The 14,307-nt window shown below is 42.1% G+C and overlaps 4 protein-coding genes across 4 annotated transcripts; 2 read left to right on the top strand and 2 right to left on the bottom strand.

Moving 5' to 3' along the window:
• Positions 1 to 1,857: 1,857 nt before the first annotated feature.
• On the top strand, positions 1,858 to 2,393 carry LOC149267969 (uncharacterized). The gene is made up of 2 exons (XM_089473779.1): positions 1,858 to 2,080; positions 2,148 to 2,393. Exons 1-2 carry the CDS (start codon positions 1,873 to 1,875, stop codon positions 2,228 to 2,230), a joined length of 291 nt encoding a protein of 96 aa, XP_089329905.1. The 5' UTR covers positions 1,858 to 1,872; the 3' UTR covers positions 2,231 to 2,393.
• A 924-nt stretch (positions 2,394 to 3,317) lies between these two features.
• On the top strand, positions 3,318 to 6,907 carry rumpel (solute carrier family member rumpel). The gene is made up of 5 exons (XM_018017019.2): positions 3,318 to 3,840; positions 5,061 to 5,220; positions 5,291 to 5,356; positions 5,423 to 6,513; positions 6,568 to 6,907. Exons 1-5 carry the CDS (start codon positions 3,602 to 3,604, stop codon positions 6,827 to 6,829), a joined length of 1,818 nt encoding a protein of 605 aa, XP_017872508.1. The 5' UTR covers positions 3,318 to 3,601; the 3' UTR covers positions 6,830 to 6,907.
• Positions 6,908 to 11,060: 4,153 nt separating this feature from the next.
• On the bottom strand, positions 11,061 to 11,488 carry LOC108620512 (uncharacterized). Its single transcript, XM_089474567.1, has one exon. The coding sequence runs from the start codon at positions 11,450 to 11,452 to the stop codon at positions 11,252 to 11,254; it is 201 nt and encodes a 66-aa protein (XP_089330693.1). The 5' UTR covers positions 11,453 to 11,488; the 3' UTR covers positions 11,061 to 11,251.
• Positions 11,489 to 13,339: 1,851 nt separating this feature from the next.
• LOC108620137 (uncharacterized) lies at positions 13,340 to 13,848 on the bottom strand. Its single transcript, XM_018017022.2, has 2 exons — positions 13,693 to 13,848; positions 13,340 to 13,631 (listed from the first exon to the last, which is right to left on the bottom strand). The coding sequence occupies exons 1-2, from the start codon at positions 13,741 to 13,743 to the stop codon at positions 13,470 to 13,472; spliced, it is 213 nt and encodes a 70-aa protein (XP_017872511.1). The 5' UTR covers positions 13,744 to 13,848; the 3' UTR covers positions 13,340 to 13,469.
• Positions 13,849 to 14,307: the final 459 nt, after the last annotated feature.

Below are 14,307 nucleotides of genomic sequence, written 5' to 3'. Positions count from 1 at the left end.
AAGTTAGCTATAAACAACGACTCAAAGCAGCTGAAGGTGCACATGTGTGTGTGCGTGTAGATTAAGAGACATATGAAACATGAAACAAAATTAAAATGCAAATAATATTCAGAGCATTTCAGCAAGGGCGCAGTGCTAGAAAAATTCCAACATAATTCCAAATAATATCACAACACCTGCAGAAGCGTTTTAAGTGCACAGACGCATACATTCACACATACGCACACACACACGCCGATGTGTATATGTGTGTAAAAGGGGGTATTTCTTGAAAAATCGCTGCACTGGAATTAATTAATTCGCTGCTGCCGTTTTAGTACCTGGCAAAAATATGTAAAAAAGAAAAAAATTATTCAGGCTGTGATATAAAAAAAAAAAAAAAAAAAAAAAAAACAGAATTAAAATGATGTGCGAATCGAGCATAGGTCGAGCGATAGGCGACCCAGAGAGGGCGCTATAATAAACGATCAGAGAAAGGAAATTTGAAACTAACATAACATATACATATCATAAATAATATTATAATAGTACAAATTACTTTCTTTTATTTTTGAATAATTATAAACAAAAAATTTAAGCAATTATGACAATATGTAATCATATAAATCATAATAAATATAAAAAATAACATAATAACATAAAATAAAATGATAAGAACTAAACAAAATTTTAATAGTTGGTTATTTGTCATAAATATAACATCAATTAATTACATTAAATTACATATATATTATTTATTACATATATAATATTTATTTTATTTTATATTTATTTTACCGCATAGATCGGGTTCTCTCAACTATTTTTATACCCTATCATATGATTCGTAATATTTCAAAAATTCAGCATGCGTCATATGGAATTTTTGATTCTGATAAAACTCTGAGCTTACCTGAGTCTGTGTGCGTGTGTATGTGTGCATGCGTATGTTTGCACCTTTTCGCTATGTTTCGCTCTCTTTCTCTATGCTCGGTCTATGGCCCTCTCTGTCACACTGCCGGGTGCTGTAGTGGCACTTGCTGCTCATTTTATGCCTCGATTGGCAGCAAAGTGCAGACGCTTTTTGCAGTCGCAGCTGCTGTAGTAAAAATGGCAAAAAAAAAATATGAAAATAAATAAAAAACTGAAAACGCATTGCAAACGTTAAGTATAGAGCATGACAGACAGTGAAATGCTAAAACAATTTCAGACATAAGCAATTCGACCAAAACTGCATCGCGGCAGAGTCTCCCTCTCTCTCTCTCTCTCTCTCTCCCACTCTCTCTCTTTCTCATATTTGTAGCATATCCGCGGGCTGAGCAGCCAAATGCTGCGCTTAGGGTGACCATATATGAAGATTGTTAGCTTTGCATTCAAATTAATCAATTATAAATTAGTTGAGACTGGCAAATACCCTGTGATATTTTAGCTGTGAACGATACACACCTTTCGCTACTTTACTTGTGAATTATGAATACCCTGTAAAACTTTGCTTGTATATGGAGCAGTAAGTACTGGATATTAAAGGGTATTTACTGTCATACTCTTAGGTTTGTCTAGCATTTGAATAAATATATTTCTGGTTTAGTCTCCAATCTCTATATGAGAGAATCCAGTGGAGGAGGCTTAAACCATACTTTACGCTCTAGGCTACAACAGGCTGTACTTAAAGTCGTATTATATTTAGCATCTATATACATCACATATCTATGTTAACATATATATTTTAAACACATACATATACATACATATGTAATACATTAATTCCACATATCTCCCATCAGAGTCACAGCTCATTTGCTGCTCGCGCAGGCATTTGGTCAGTGTTTAATGCTGTAAATTGAGCGGAAAATCGGCTCGATTAGTCTGTTCGATCTATAAAAGCCTGGACACATGATGATGATGGCCAAAACTCTGTCTCCCAACCCAATGGCTGCGATCTGGATCTACATTGGCTGCGCGCTGCTGCTGCTGTGCCTTTGCGCCTCAGCCCGGGCAGCTCCCTCCGTCAGTGACTTGGAGCAACTGGGCGAACTGGAGCGCACGCTCAAGGAGCTGGCCACCTCGGTGCTGGCCATGAATGGCGGCATTGCTGGCAGTGGTGAGTCTGACATTGGAAGGCCCACTTATTGGGCTAACCATATTCATTCTGGGCTCTATTTTTCCAGCGGACGGGGATGTAGAGAACGATTTGGATTTGGGCACCGACAGCTCGGCTATTCTGGAGTACCTGAACAAGCTTTCGCTATGAAATAAAGGGGTACAGATGGCGGAGCACAGTTCTCGGTGGTGCTAGACCAAAGTTTAGCTGACCTGCAGCAACCAAAATTTTACACAAAATGGAAATAATTTTTTTTTTTTTTTATTTACCTATAAAAGTAATTTTCATAAAAAAAAAACCGAATAATAATTGAAAATAATTTATTTGTCTTACTCAAGTGCAGTTTGTGTGCAGCGCTTAAAATAAGGTCAAGTTCTGAGATTGCCGCAGATTCTTTGATTGAAATCGCAGTTAATCTGAAAATAACCAGGGCAATTTCGTCAAATTGACTCCAAACCTAACGACTAAAACAAAGTATATAGATGACTGCATATGTGTACATATATATCCATATGTATATGTATATTTATATCTGTGTCTCACTGGCAAATTACGAATTCTAAATCTGGCACATTCTGTGGCTCCGTCTCGCTCGTGCGTCGGCCCACATTGGCCGAGCTCGCGCCAATTACTGAGCTCAATTTGCGCGCTAAATCTAATCAAGTTAGTTTACGCCAGCGACTCCTACACATTTGGCACCCCACAATCCATCCAGACACCGACCCAAAACCAAAGACAATGTCTGCCAGCCTTTGAGGATGAGGATGATCTATGGTTCCGCTCGTGAGATGCAATTGACGCCGACTTGGGGCCAATTGCGACCTGAAGACAATGGAGGGGCGGGTGATTAGATAAGCCTCAAGTGTCAGCTGTTCTCGCCACAAGCTGTAAATGTCAAGTTTGAGTTGATCAACCAACAAATACCCTGTAAATGAAAAGAGTTTTTGGGTCGCTTAGGGATTGTTAACACTACTTAAAACTAACACTAGTTAAGCATATAAACATAACTCACATACAGATTAGAAGCCTATCACAACCAACACACCCACTTAGCGCACACTGCGTGCACAGGGTATTCATAAAATAGTAGACGAATTGCCATTATATCATTTATAGTAATAGTCGCCTCAACAACAATAACGAGCGCGACGAGTTCGCTGCTCGCAGCTGGCATCCGAAGTCCGAGACTGTTTAAGCAAATCTAAATCGGAATCTGAATCCGATTCTGAATCAGAATCATGAGCATTTAACAGACAGTTTGAGCTGCCCGCCCGTACGCTCAGCTGTGCCAGCGGAGCCGAAGACCAAGCCGACTCAATCCAGGGATGTGCCGCATGTGCGATCGCTCAGTCACTCTTCATGCGTCCAACTGCGCGGTGGCATTTCATTTGATTCGATTCGTTGCGTTTCGTTCCTCTTCACTTTTTTTTCCTGTGTGTGCAACAACAACAGCTGATTCGATAGTTGTATCCATATAGCTAGAGATCGATCTGATTGTAGCTGTGATTATTGTGCCGCAAGATGCATGTGGACGAGCTGCGCATCAGCCTGCAGAGCTTCGGCTGGCCGGACTACGTGGTCTTCTGCCTCATGCTGGCCATCTGCGCCGTCATCGGCATCCACTTCTGCCTGCAGCTGCGCCGCGAGTCCCGCCAGCTGAAGGCCACCGGCGCCGAGGAGGCGGCCAGCAGCGCCGCCTCCTACCTGGTGGGCGGCAGGAAAATGAAAATCTTTCCCATCACCATGTCGCTTATCTCGAGGTGAGTACGAAATGTCTCATTATACTTGATTTCCTTTTTTGTAAATTGGAATCAGCGATCGCAGATGAGCTAAAGTTGATCTAGTTCTTTGCTAGGAACTTTCAAGCACATGATCGGAAGATCAGCTGTTGCTTAATCTAAATTTAGTATAGAGCTCAAAATGTTTCTGATCTTCCTGAATTTCCCTTCATTCGATCTTTGTTCACTAATAGCCTGAAGAGCAAATGTTGTGCCAGAGCTTTGCATATATCGCTTGAGCTATTCGAATGATCGAAATATCAATTGTTGCTTAATTGAAATTAAGTTCTGAGTACAGAGTTAAAAATTTGTCGGATTTTCCTAGATTTCTCTTTCAGCGGTAAAAGATATCCAGAAAAGGAAAATTACTTTTTAATCGGAAGATCGGAAGATCAACTTTGGCGTAGTTATAAGCTCAAAGTTTAAAATGTTTTGCTAAATAGAACTAGTTTTCATTAGATCTTTGGAAGTAAATGTCTTGTAGATCATTAATTAATTTCACTTTCCCTCTTATTATCGTTATAAATATATATGTGATTCGAATTGGTTTTCTAGCTATTAAAAGTTCACGCTGTCAGTCGATAAAAAAGTATTATAATTCAAGCTGAATAATCAAAATTTGATGATTTATTAAACTTACACACATATCATACATCATACACTGCACTTTGGATGCTCTTATAGTAAAAAGCTTAACAAAATATTTCGGCAAAGCCAGACTTGAGTTCTCTTCTGCATACGTTTTCCTAGGTTAAGCTAATCACACTAGTAACTATTACAATGGGCTAGATCTAGGGGCTACATGGCGCTCAATTCGAGCTGAACCGAACTGAGAGATTGTTCCACTTATAGCTAGTTACAGCTGGAACTGTGAACTGTGTGAACTGTGTGCACGCTGCCTATCAACGCAGCAAATCAAATTGTGTCATATTTTCTCAAATGTCTCGTGGAAGAGCAACGACTGTAGCATCCACACAGCTGAGACTTATGCCCGTATGTCGCTGGCGACAGCGAACAGTGTCGCTGTTAATTAAATTGCATAAAACGCTCTTTGATCTCCCCAAAAGAGGTTTTTCTTTCAGTCTGTCTTTTTTTTTCGGCTGTCGGCGGAAACGAGCCCGACTGAAGGTCAAGCGAGGGGTCTACGAAGTTGATTCTCGTCAATTTGTCTAATAGCGCCGTCTCTTTCTCTCTTTCGCCAGTTTTATTTCGGGCATCACTCTGCTGGGCACACCCACCGAGGTTTACCTGTACGGTGCCCAGTATCTGTACATCATGGGCTCCCTGGTGCTCATGGGCCTCTGCATGTTCTACATATTCTTGCCAGTCTTCCATGAGCTCAATCTGATATCCACCTACAAGGTAAGTTCATAGTTCTTCTTTGATCAAGCTGAGACTGAAGCGTGTTGGGGCTTTTATCTATTTTATGTAGTACCTGGAGCAGCGCTACAATCGCAGCCTGCGACTCTTTGGCTCGATTATGTTTATAATGGCCTCGGTAAGTGTACAATGATTCCCGTCCTATCGCCCCCTGCTAACTTCCCACACCTCTATGATCTCGCAGCTCCTGTGGCTGCCTATTGTGATCTATGTGCCGGCGATAGCCTTCAACCAGGCAACCGGGGTCAACATCCACATCGTGACGCCCTGCGTGTGTGTCGTGTGCATCTTCTACACCTGCATTGGCGGCCTGAAGGCCGTCGTGTGGACCGATGTGGTGCAGACGCTGATCATGTTTGGGGCCATGGCGCTGGTGCTGATCAAGGGCACCATGGACATCGGGGGACCGGGCGTGGTCTGGCAGCGGGCCAAGCAAACAGCGCGCGTCGAGTCGCCCAACTTCACATTCGATCTCAGCGAGCGTTACACCTTCTACTCCCTGGTGCTGGGGGGCGTGGCCCATTGGCTGAAGTCGAACGCGATCAGCCAGAATATGATACAGCGATATCTGTCGCTGCCGACGCTGCGGGATGCGCGCATCGCCATCTGGACGTTCATAGGCGGCGTGCTGGCCTTTCTGGCCATCTGCGGCTACACGGGGCTGCTCATCTATGCGACCTATGCGGACTGCGATCCGCTGGAGACGAAGCTGGCGCAGCGCAACGATCAGCTGCTGCCGCTGCTGGTCATGGAGACGCTCGGCACCTATCCGGGCCTGCCGGGCATCTTTGTGGCGGGGGTCTTCAGTGCGGCGCTCTCCTCGCTCTCCACCGGCCTCAATTCACTGTCGGCGGTCGTGCTGGAGGACTTCGTGAAGACCTTTCGGCACGAGCCGCTGACCGAGACGCAGACGGCGTTTGTCATGCGCAGCGTCGTCGTCGTCTTCGGCGTGATCTTTGTCGCCCTCGTCTTCATCGTGGAGAAGCTGGGCGCAGTGCTCCAGCTGACGATCACGCTCACCTCCGTGGCCAACGGGCCGCTGTTGGGCATCTTCACCTCCGGCGTGCTGCTGCCCTGGGTCAACTCGAAGGGCGCCCTGCTCGGCGGCGTCAGCTCGCTCGTGGTCATGGCCTGGATGTGCATTAAGGCACAGCACGATCTGGTCACGGGCGACCTGGTCTATCAGCGCAAGCCCTACTCCACGCTGGGCTGCAATTACACCTTTGCCGGCGAGCGGCGCGCGTTCAGCAGCCTGCCGCTAGATGGCGCCATCAGGTGAGACGCAACACTTTCATTCCGCATTCACTTACCCATCAACCCGCTTTGCAGCGCCGCCTCGGATGCGCCCTTCCATCTGTATCGAATCTCGTACCTGTACTTCACGCTCTTCGGAGCACTGCTGACCATCGTCGTGGCGCTCGTGACGAGCCTGCTGCTGCGCGAAACGGACCTCGACGCCCTGGACACCCGCCTGCTGACGCCGTTCGTGCGGCGCTGGCTGGAGCGACGTCGCAGTCGGCGCACGCAGCTGCCGCCGCAGAAGCTGGCGAAACGGGCCAAGCTCAAGGCGGTGCAGGAGACGGCAGCGTGAGGCGTGAGGCGTGCCGGCCGAAATGTTCCTTTGGTAGCTTAGTAAATATTTAAAATTAAATAAAATACAATTCATAATTATTTGGTCTTTGTGCCGCCTCCTGCGAACGGGTTCAAAGCAGCTGCTTTTTTGTGTAATTAGAAAAAGGCCCGCAGTGATGATGAACTGGAACAGCAACTGGAACTGGAAACGGGATCTGAGCCTCCACCTAAACCTTTGCCAAATCAAAGCAAACTACTAAGCAAATAAACAAAAAAAAAAAAAAAAAAACGGGAAATAAAGTAAAAAACACAACTGAAATTGTGGCTCATAACTCGGGCTTGGGCTATGGACGGCAAAAGGGTTTGTTAATTGAATATTTACTGTTATTCATGTGCTTATGTCCACGCGTGTGCGTGTGCGTGTGTGGGCGTGCGTGTGTTTGGCAAGTCTACTACTACTTATTAGCAGCCACCGGCAGCCCCTTGGCCCTGCCACGCCCCAAGTCTTTGTCTCTGCTCGTCTGTTTATTTGTATGTTTAGGTCGTTTATGCAGCAAATTGAATTGTTAATGAGCTGACAAATGTTTGCGAAATTAGTTTTCAGCCGCACAACAACAAACAGCCGCCAGCCGAAATCTATACAAATTATAGCACAGCATAGAAGTCGGCCAAATTACAGAGCTAACCATACAATATATGGAAGGAGATCATTCGCGAAGAATCTCAACTGAAACCTATAGTAATGAGAGAGAGAGAGAGAGAGAGAGAGAGAGAGAGCGAGAGAGAGATAGAGAGAAAGAGAAAGAGTAACTCTTAAAGAAGAGAATGAAGCTAGGTTGTTTAAGTGGGAAATACTTGACTAGAGGATACCTCGAATACCTAGACGTAGACTTATACATACATATAGTTATAACTACATATATCTATACCTATACCTATACCTATACCTATACATATACCTATACCTATACCTATACCTATACCTATACCTATACCTATACCTATACCTATACCTTTACCTATACCTATACATATACCTATACCTATACCTATACCTATACCTATACCTATACCTATACCTATACCTTTACCTATACCTATACATATACTTATACCTATAAACAGCAGTTACTCCTTCAGTTATTCAGAAATCTTTTACTTTGATCAGTTCACTATATAAGTTGTTCATAAAAACTCAAGACTTCTGTTGACAATTCGATTTTCGCTGAGCTTAGTTATATCTGACGTGTTGTATATATAACATTTCGTAAAAAAAAAAAAAAAAAAAAAAAAAAAAAAAAAACAGGAAAACAAATATAAATTAAAAGTATTTTCAAATAAAAACCTTTCTCAAACTATGAACTTCTATCGATATCTTCAGTAAATTGATATAGTATATATTGAATATGTGCGACTTATCTATATCTATATGATTATAATAATATACATCCGCTCTTTGGACTCTAGCTTTTGTAGTTAGCTCATTCCGCTGTAAACTGAGATTGAACATGCTGCCATCTACCGGCTGCATGGAGTAACACAAAAGCATCCTCTGTCTTCCGTTTAGTCGCTTGGGGGTATGCCCAGCCCGGGCAGCCCGCTCAATCCAACTGGCACACTAATATGCTGTATAGAATTTCCATTGCTAGTTGGCTGGCTCTTAATTAGCCGCTGCTAAAATAAGCTCGCACAAAAGACAGCGGCGAAAATGTCATCAGAATGCATAATGACAACGGCTCGTTATGGACACCCGGGCCGGGGAGGGGGGCGACGGGGGCCTGGACTGGGCTAGGGCCTGCGGCCAGTGGGCTGGCAGCCCAGGTGCAAATCTCAAAAACAGACATGGCACATGTGCGCCACCTTGCGGCGCATTCAAAGCTACGGCTCTGGCATGCATGGCCAGATCCAGTGGCAGAGCCCGGTGACAGCGGCAGTTGTCATATGGGTGGATTGTTTTTTGGCCACGACGGAAACGGAAGCTGCCTCGCTAACGTGCCTGCCATACGCCGTCACCAATAACAGCAGCAGCGGCAGCAGCGGCAGCAGCAACAATAGAAACAACAACAGGTACAACAACAGGCACAAAAGCTGCTCAGTTAACTTGTTTATGTCGCTGTTTGCTTTTGTGTTACTTTTTATGTTGGCATATAATTTCTGTGCCTTTTATTTTGTTCTTTTTTTGTTGAAATGCAGAAGCTTATTAGCTGCTGCCTGTGTTTTGCAACACTGGAACTTGGGAGTGTTGATATCTATATGCAATATAGTAAAAAATAATAAAAATATAAATAATAATAATGCATTCATTAGAGCTTGATGATATCTAAATGCAATATAAATAAAAAAAAAATAAATAAATAAATAAATAAATAAATGTATAAATAAATAAATTAATAAGAAATTAATTTTATTTAATAAATTTATTAGAACTTGCATAGTTTATTTAAATATGTACAACGTAATAAAATGAATAAATTTATAAGAACTGAAGATAGTTGGACTCTAAAGATGAGAGAATTTCTGTTTAAATAGTTTAAATTGCTTATATAGTTTAATTTCAAATATATATGATTAGTAACTTTTGTAAATGATTCACTGCGCTCTTTACACTCAACTCGTTCTTTATAACTCGTTTCCTTTGCCTCTCTATCCCCTCATCACATGAGAGCATTAGGCTAAGAAACCTAACATCAATAGAGACGATTCTAATTGAAGCCGTTTCAATTTAGATTCAACTCGTTATTTAGTTTCGCTCCTAGTTTTCTATCTGTCTTCTATTTACTATACTCTTATAAGCTTACCTTAATTTACTCGCTACTTTCTTCGATTCGTTATCTATTTCTACTCGTTACTTACTCATGCTCATGCTCCACTCGTTATTTTGTTTTTCCAACTCTCTACTCGTTACTTGCTCAGGCTCTTTCTGCTGTACTCTTACTCCACTTTACTCTTGTTGTGCACGTTACTTCATATTACTCATTGATTTGTGGTACTCGTTTTTTTAGTTTCACTCTTTTAAAGGCCATCGAGCGACTCGTTTCATTGTAGCGCATTGGAAGAGTAACAAATTTCAACTTCAAACAAAATGCTCGCATACTAATGCAGCTGTTGACTAGGCTGCCCTGCCGGCTATAAATGCCAGTGACAATTTGCAGTGGGTCTGCAAGTAGCTCCACCCAAGCGCTCACTCTACTTTTCTTTGTCACCCTCAATCCCTCCCTCTCTCTCTCTCTCTTTCTCTCTCTCTCTCTCTCTCTCGGCCTCCCACACAGCCAATTCTAAGCCAAACCAAACACCGCCTAACGGACCAGGTTGGGGGCGTTTGAGGCGGCTGCTGTTGCTGCGGCACAAAAGTCATTTTTGATTGTTTTCATGAAAATGAACATAGAAAAATTATAATTAAAATTCATATGGAAATTGTCGAAAAAACAGAGTAAAAAAAAAGAAAAACAAAAACAAAAACATATTCTGCTCGGGCCCTGTCCGAACAATGGAACGTTAGCCTTGTAGTTTCTGTTGTTGTTGCTGTTGTTGGCGCAACTGCAGGCCAAAAAAGATTTCATCTGAAAAACCTAAAGACCAAAGAAATGCAACTGGGGGCAATGGAAATTTGTATTCGGGGTCAGGTGGCGAGAGGTTGGCGAAACGGGCCAACTGAGCTGCGGGCGTATTGTTTGTGGAACATGTGTTAAGCACACACACACACACACACACACACATACACAGACACTACGTAAAACGACAACAATGTCAGGTCTAACAATATTAGGAGAACGGCCTCTCCACCTGAGCCCAGGCTACACAGAGACTACCAACCTCTCCTGGCCCCACCTCCTACCATTCTCTTAATCCTTTGCCCCTGTCCCTGGTCCTGCCCCTGCTCCTGTCAGCACCGCCCACAAGTATGCAAAGTGGTCAGGCCAACGCATGCCGGCTGCTCATTTTCTTGTTGTCGTTTCATTTTGGCACTTTTCCTACACTTTTATGCGATAAAATATTTAATTATATTTGGCAGCTTGTTTGTGCATTGTGCGGTTCGCCTTTGCCTTTGCATTTGCCATCATCCAATTAACATTGCCCTGGGGAAGCAGCAACAGCAGCAGCAGCAGCAGCAGCTCCAGTCACTGTAGTAATACGAATAGTGGAGTCGGCTCAAATCAGCGACTCTGAAGGCGACCCAGCGATTGGAATGGGCACAAAACTTCGGAATGTAACGCAAGCTCGTGTAGTCAGGCATTATTATATGTATAATGATTGAGAGATATCAGGCTGCGTGAATAGGCAGCACTAGCGAAACGATTGGAATTGAAGCACTCGTTTAATAGCTGCCGCTTAAAAGTATGCAACGATTTTTGTTCAGCACTTGGAGCTCACTTTATTTCAAACAGAAACATAAACAGAAACAGAAAAAAAAACAACACACACACAGAGTCAGCTTTTCGCTTTAGCCAGGTGGCACTGCGGGCGCAGTTGGTGCGGCCGTTGTTGTTGTTGTTGTAGTTGTAGGCGTGGTCAACGGCCGCTTAATGATCGTCACACGTATGCAGCCGGCATGATCGACATGCTCGCCCACAGGTGCCGCATGCAACCGCCCCAGGAGGGAGAGGAGGAGCAGCAGCCCAAATATGTTGAATAAGCGGCGCATCTGTCACTGAACCACGGAGAACCACTCAACTTGTTGTCGAACTACAACTGTGGGCTGCACTCGGCACTCGACGATGATTTATAGTTGTCTTCGTTGCGGAATTCAACAATTATTGCCAACTTTATATATATGTATGTATATGTGTGTGTATATAAATATTAAGGTTTTTATGGCAGCTGCAGCTGCGTTTAGTTTCATTCATATGATATAGCCAGATGCTCAGATAAATAATACGTTCACAATGAGCATTGTGAATTATAGTGAATGAATGCATTGGGCGAGGCTTTTGCTGAATTCATTTTATCAAATGCCAATTCAAAATCTATGAATACATAATATAATATATATTATCTATACATATATATATACTTACTCATATCATAATCATCTCACAGATACATATCTCTCATCTTTCCCGATTTGAGGTCTTTGTTAAGTTTTGAATGCCGCAAGTTCCGCTCGTAAATTGTCGTGAATGCAAGTGACGATAAGCCCATTCATTGCAAACTGCCATTAGGACTATCAAGATGGGGCTCAATGATGTCATTTGCGGTAAATTCCCCAGCCACGCAAGCCGGCAGCCTTCGGCCTTAGATGCATTCGTATGCATAGTTTTCTGTGGCTTTTTTATTTTTTTTTATTTTTTTTTTTAATAGTTCCAGATTCGCATCTCGCTCGGCTGTGTCGGAGCAGCAGCACACCTCCCACAGTTTATTATTTGCAATTATAATCGTTTTCTCCTGGGGCGTTACCAGCTTTTTACATTCATGGAAAACAAGACAAAACGAAGCTTTTAATTGCAACCATTTCACGTGAATCGAAATTACATCAATGGGCATACGAGTTGTACTATGTGATGAAATTAAACTTTGATTTGTGGCTGCCTGAATTGGTTCAGTCATTTATTTTATATTTGCTTTAGAGTAAACTTTGCTTTGAGTATATATTTTATTCTAATTTTTATTTAATTTAATTTTTATTTTATATTTATTTATTATTATTATTATTATCAATTTTTATTTTTTGAATATTTTTTTTAAATATATTTTTATGTATTTTTTTTTTTCATAAAAAATTTTAAAATTTACTTCTGTTCTGTGATAAAAAGGAAACTTTTTTTCTTAGCATTGATATTGATTTTGATTTTAGTTTTGGCTCACATTCATTGAGGTTTTCCATTTGTCGATGTCCAAAAAAACCAGAAAATTTGTTTATAAAAATATAAAATATATATCAATATATACCCACATGTTGTATTTAATGAATGAATTTAATAGGAAAAATTAAAGAACAAGAAACAACATTATTTATTTATTATTTGAGTTATTTAAAAAGAAATTATTCAAATTAATTTAAATGATAAAAATAAAAAATAATTATTAAACAACAATTTTTATATAAAATCCAAATAACAGCTCTTGATTTAAGGCTTAAAGCTTAAGGAATTTGTATTTCTTAATATACTCAAATAACTAATATACTCTAAAAAAAACTAAAAGTTATAATAATATAAATGAAAAATATAATATTATATTAGATTCAATTGAATATTTTTTTAAATACATTTTTTAAATTTATTTTTAATTTTTTTTCCCTTTCTGTTTCTGATTCAGAAATGAAAGATTCTCTAACAAAATTTCCTCAATATCAAAACTGGTTGATTTTAATGCTAATAAAACTTTACGAACAGCCAAAAGTTGCTCTTTCAAGTAGCAACAATGTTTCTCTCGCGTATATTTCAGAGCTCTTTTCCAAACTCATAAGGATTAGCCGCCAATAAGGCTTAATTGAATAAGGCATAGCTGGAATTTCAAAATTCACAAAGCAGGATCTCTTAACCAGATCCATTAGTTCTGAGTCTGCATCATAGGTGAAACACAGTTTCGCTTGCTTTTCGCTACATTCGATTTATTAAAGTGTGACATATGTACAATACGGTGCGAGGATAAAAGAGTTAGCTTTGTTTATATGTGGTTTTCGTAGTCCTCCGGGTCAATTGTTTGGGTCAGCGCCAAGCTCAGCCCGAGCTGGCGGCTGTGGTGGTGCGTGGCGGCGGTGGTGGGGGGCCACCGTGCTGCGGCGGCTGTCCGGACGGAACGCCAGCCAAGCTAGCCGCCGTGCTCGAGCGATGATGCTGCACCACATCCTGATAGGACGCCACTCGAGCTGTGGCCAATTGCTGTGGGCGAGTCGAAGCAGTCAATGAATATGGCTGGCTAGTGGATCGCCACTGCACTTACCAATACGGCCAGAAGGGTCAGGGCCAGGGCTACGAGCAGATGGAGACGCATGTTGGCAGCTGCGATTCGTTCAGCCAGTGGTGCCGATCTGTGTCGAGGCTGGCGCTTATATGGAGCGCGGCTTTGCAGTGGCAGACGTAATTGCAGCAAGCGCGGCAAACGCAGCAATTAGATCCGCGCATTAAAACCTAATTGAGCTAACGAGCTACGAGTATGTATGCGTGCGTGTGTGAGTGTGAGAGTGCATTTGTTTTTATGTAAAACTAATTCAGTTGTGACTTTGCTTATTCACGCCCCTGCGACGTGCGACACAATTATCATGTGCAGTGGAGCCATCTCTTGCTGAAACGATTTAGCTTTACATTCGTTTTTGCACTTGCGTTTGATATTGACTTTGAATTTGGCTCTGGTTCAGTGCTTCGCACTCGCTGCGCATCACCAATGCCAAATGCCAAACTGAAAGAACATAGCGATGATGAGATGAGCCAAGGAAGTGAAATGAGAACAAGTAATGAGAAGTAGCTTCTCTGCGAGCCACCATACATACACGTCAAACGGACTTTGCTGCCCAGATTCACATTTCGATAATGTTGCCCATATTGCAAAGACTCCTCG

This window comes from Drosophila arizonae, chromosome X (assembly GCF_054131065.1).
Source record: "Drosophila arizonae isolate 15081-1271.41 chromosome X, UAZ_ARI_1.0, whole genome shotgun sequence".
Classification (NCBI taxonomy): domain Eukaryota; kingdom Metazoa; phylum Arthropoda; class Insecta; order Diptera; family Drosophilidae; genus Drosophila; species Drosophila arizonae.
Note: the sequence above shows the minus strand (reverse complement) of the source record. Positions and strands in the feature narration are given on the sequence as shown.

Excerpts from the sequence above, each read along its gene's own strand:
- LOC149267969 (XM_089473779.1), top strand. The coding sequence starts at position 1,873 with ATGATGATGATGGCCAAAACTCTGTCTCCCAACCCAATGGCTGCGATC. Across the intron at positions 2,081-2,147 it reads TGGCGGCATTGCTGGCAGTG|CGGACGGGGATGTAGAGAAC; the intron begins GTGAGTCTGACA and ends CTATTTTTCCAG.
- rumpel (XM_018017019.2), top strand. The coding sequence starts at position 3,602 with ATGCATGTGGACGAGCTGCGCATCAGCCTGCAGAGCTTCGGCTGGCCG. Across the intron at positions 5,221-5,290 it reads ATCTGATATCCACCTACAAG|TACCTGGAGCAGCGCTACAA; the intron begins GTAAGTTCATAG and ends TATTTTATGTAG. Across the intron at positions 5,357-5,422 it reads TTATGTTTATAATGGCCTCG|CTCCTGTGGCTGCCTATTGT; the intron begins GTAAGTGTACAA and ends ATGATCTCGCAG.
- LOC108620512 (XM_089474567.1), bottom strand. The coding sequence starts at position 11,452 with ATGCGCCGCTTATTCAACATATTTGGGCTGCTGCTCCTCCTCTCCCTC.
- LOC108620137 (XM_018017022.2), bottom strand. The coding sequence starts at position 13,743 with ATGCGTCTCCATCTGCTCGTAGCCCTGGCCCTGACCCTTCTGGCCGTA. Across the intron at positions 13,632-13,692 it reads TGACCCTTCTGGCCGTATTG|CAATTGGCCACAGCTCGAGT; the intron begins GTAAGTGCAGTG and ends ACTCGCCCACAG.